The 1,010-nt window shown below is 45.5% G+C and overlaps 1 protein-coding gene across 1 annotated transcript in view; it reads right to left on the bottom strand.

The window, feature by feature from the left end:
- The window catches only part of LOC104508139 (protocadherin-9-like), a 39,669-nt gene extending 39,248 nt beyond the window's left edge, over positions 1 to 421 (bottom strand). Inside the window, exon 1 of the mRNA XM_010149660.1 lies at positions 271 to 421. Within this exon, the coding sequence (XP_010147962.1) occupies positions 271 to 421 (151 nt within the window). The remainder of the gene's footprint in view (positions 1 to 270) is intronic.
- Between the last annotated feature and the right edge of the window lie 589 nt (positions 422 to 1,010).

The raw sequence follows: 1,010 nt of genomic DNA on the forward strand, positions 1-1,010 counted from the left end.
GAGAAGACAACTGGAACAGCTGACCCCAACTGTTCAAAAGGATATTCCAATACAATATGATGTCATGCTCAGCAAGTAGTGATTAAATTCCTTCTTTTGCTTTGTTTGTGCATGCAGCTTCTGCTTTAATTATTAAACTGTCTTTATCTCAACCTTAGATTTTTCACACTTTTACTGTCCTAATTCTCTCCCCATCCCACTGTGTCAGGAGTGAGTGGCTGTGTGGTGTTCAACTGCCTACCAGGGTCATAGAATTGAACACTTGCCAACTTTCTTGGGCCCCTCTTCCCTCCAGGACTTCTTCCCAAGCAACCTTTCCAATCAGTTCCCTGTAGAGGCTGAAGTCCGCTCTCCTGAAGTCCAGGGCAGCGAGCTTACTGCGCACCCTCCTCGCCTCCGTAAGGATTCCAAACTCGACCATTTCGTGGTCGCTGCAGCCAAGGCTGCCCTTGAGGCTCACATCCCCCACCAGCCCCTCCCTGTTGGTGAGAACAAGGTCCAGCATGGTCAAACTGCAACAGTGAGACTAGGGTACTCCATTACTTCTTTGCCTCACTGTTAACCTCCAAGGCCTTGATGCTTGTAGACAGGGATAAGGAGGAGAAGAATTATTAGCAGAGCATGAGGAATAATTCAAGGCTTACATGAGAGAACTCAAGTCATACATGTCCAGAACAGGAGAAGTGAAAATGTTACATCCATCTTCTAAAAGGACCAAATGGTCAACCTGAGTAACGCAGTCATCACTTTGGTTCCTCCTGGAATAAATTTTGCAGCATATGAAGAAGGTGGTGGTGTTTGGGAATAGTCAGCATGGATTTATTCCAGGTAAATCATGAACGACCAACCTTCTATGATAAAAGGCCTGTTTGTGGATAAGAGAAAAGCAGCAGAGGTCCATTGACCTCAGTTTTAGAGGACGTTTCAACATGGCCTCCCACATTATTTTTGCATGTAAGTTGGGATCTTATGATCTGCATGGTTGGACAACCCGAAGCGTAAAAATCCTG

The sequence above is a fragment of the Eurypyga helias genome, unplaced genomic scaffold (assembly GCF_000690775.1).
Source record: "Eurypyga helias isolate BGI_N326 unplaced genomic scaffold, ASM69077v1 scaffold3704, whole genome shotgun sequence".
Taxonomy (NCBI): Eukaryota; Metazoa; Chordata; class Aves; order Eurypygiformes; family Eurypygidae; genus Eurypyga; species Eurypyga helias.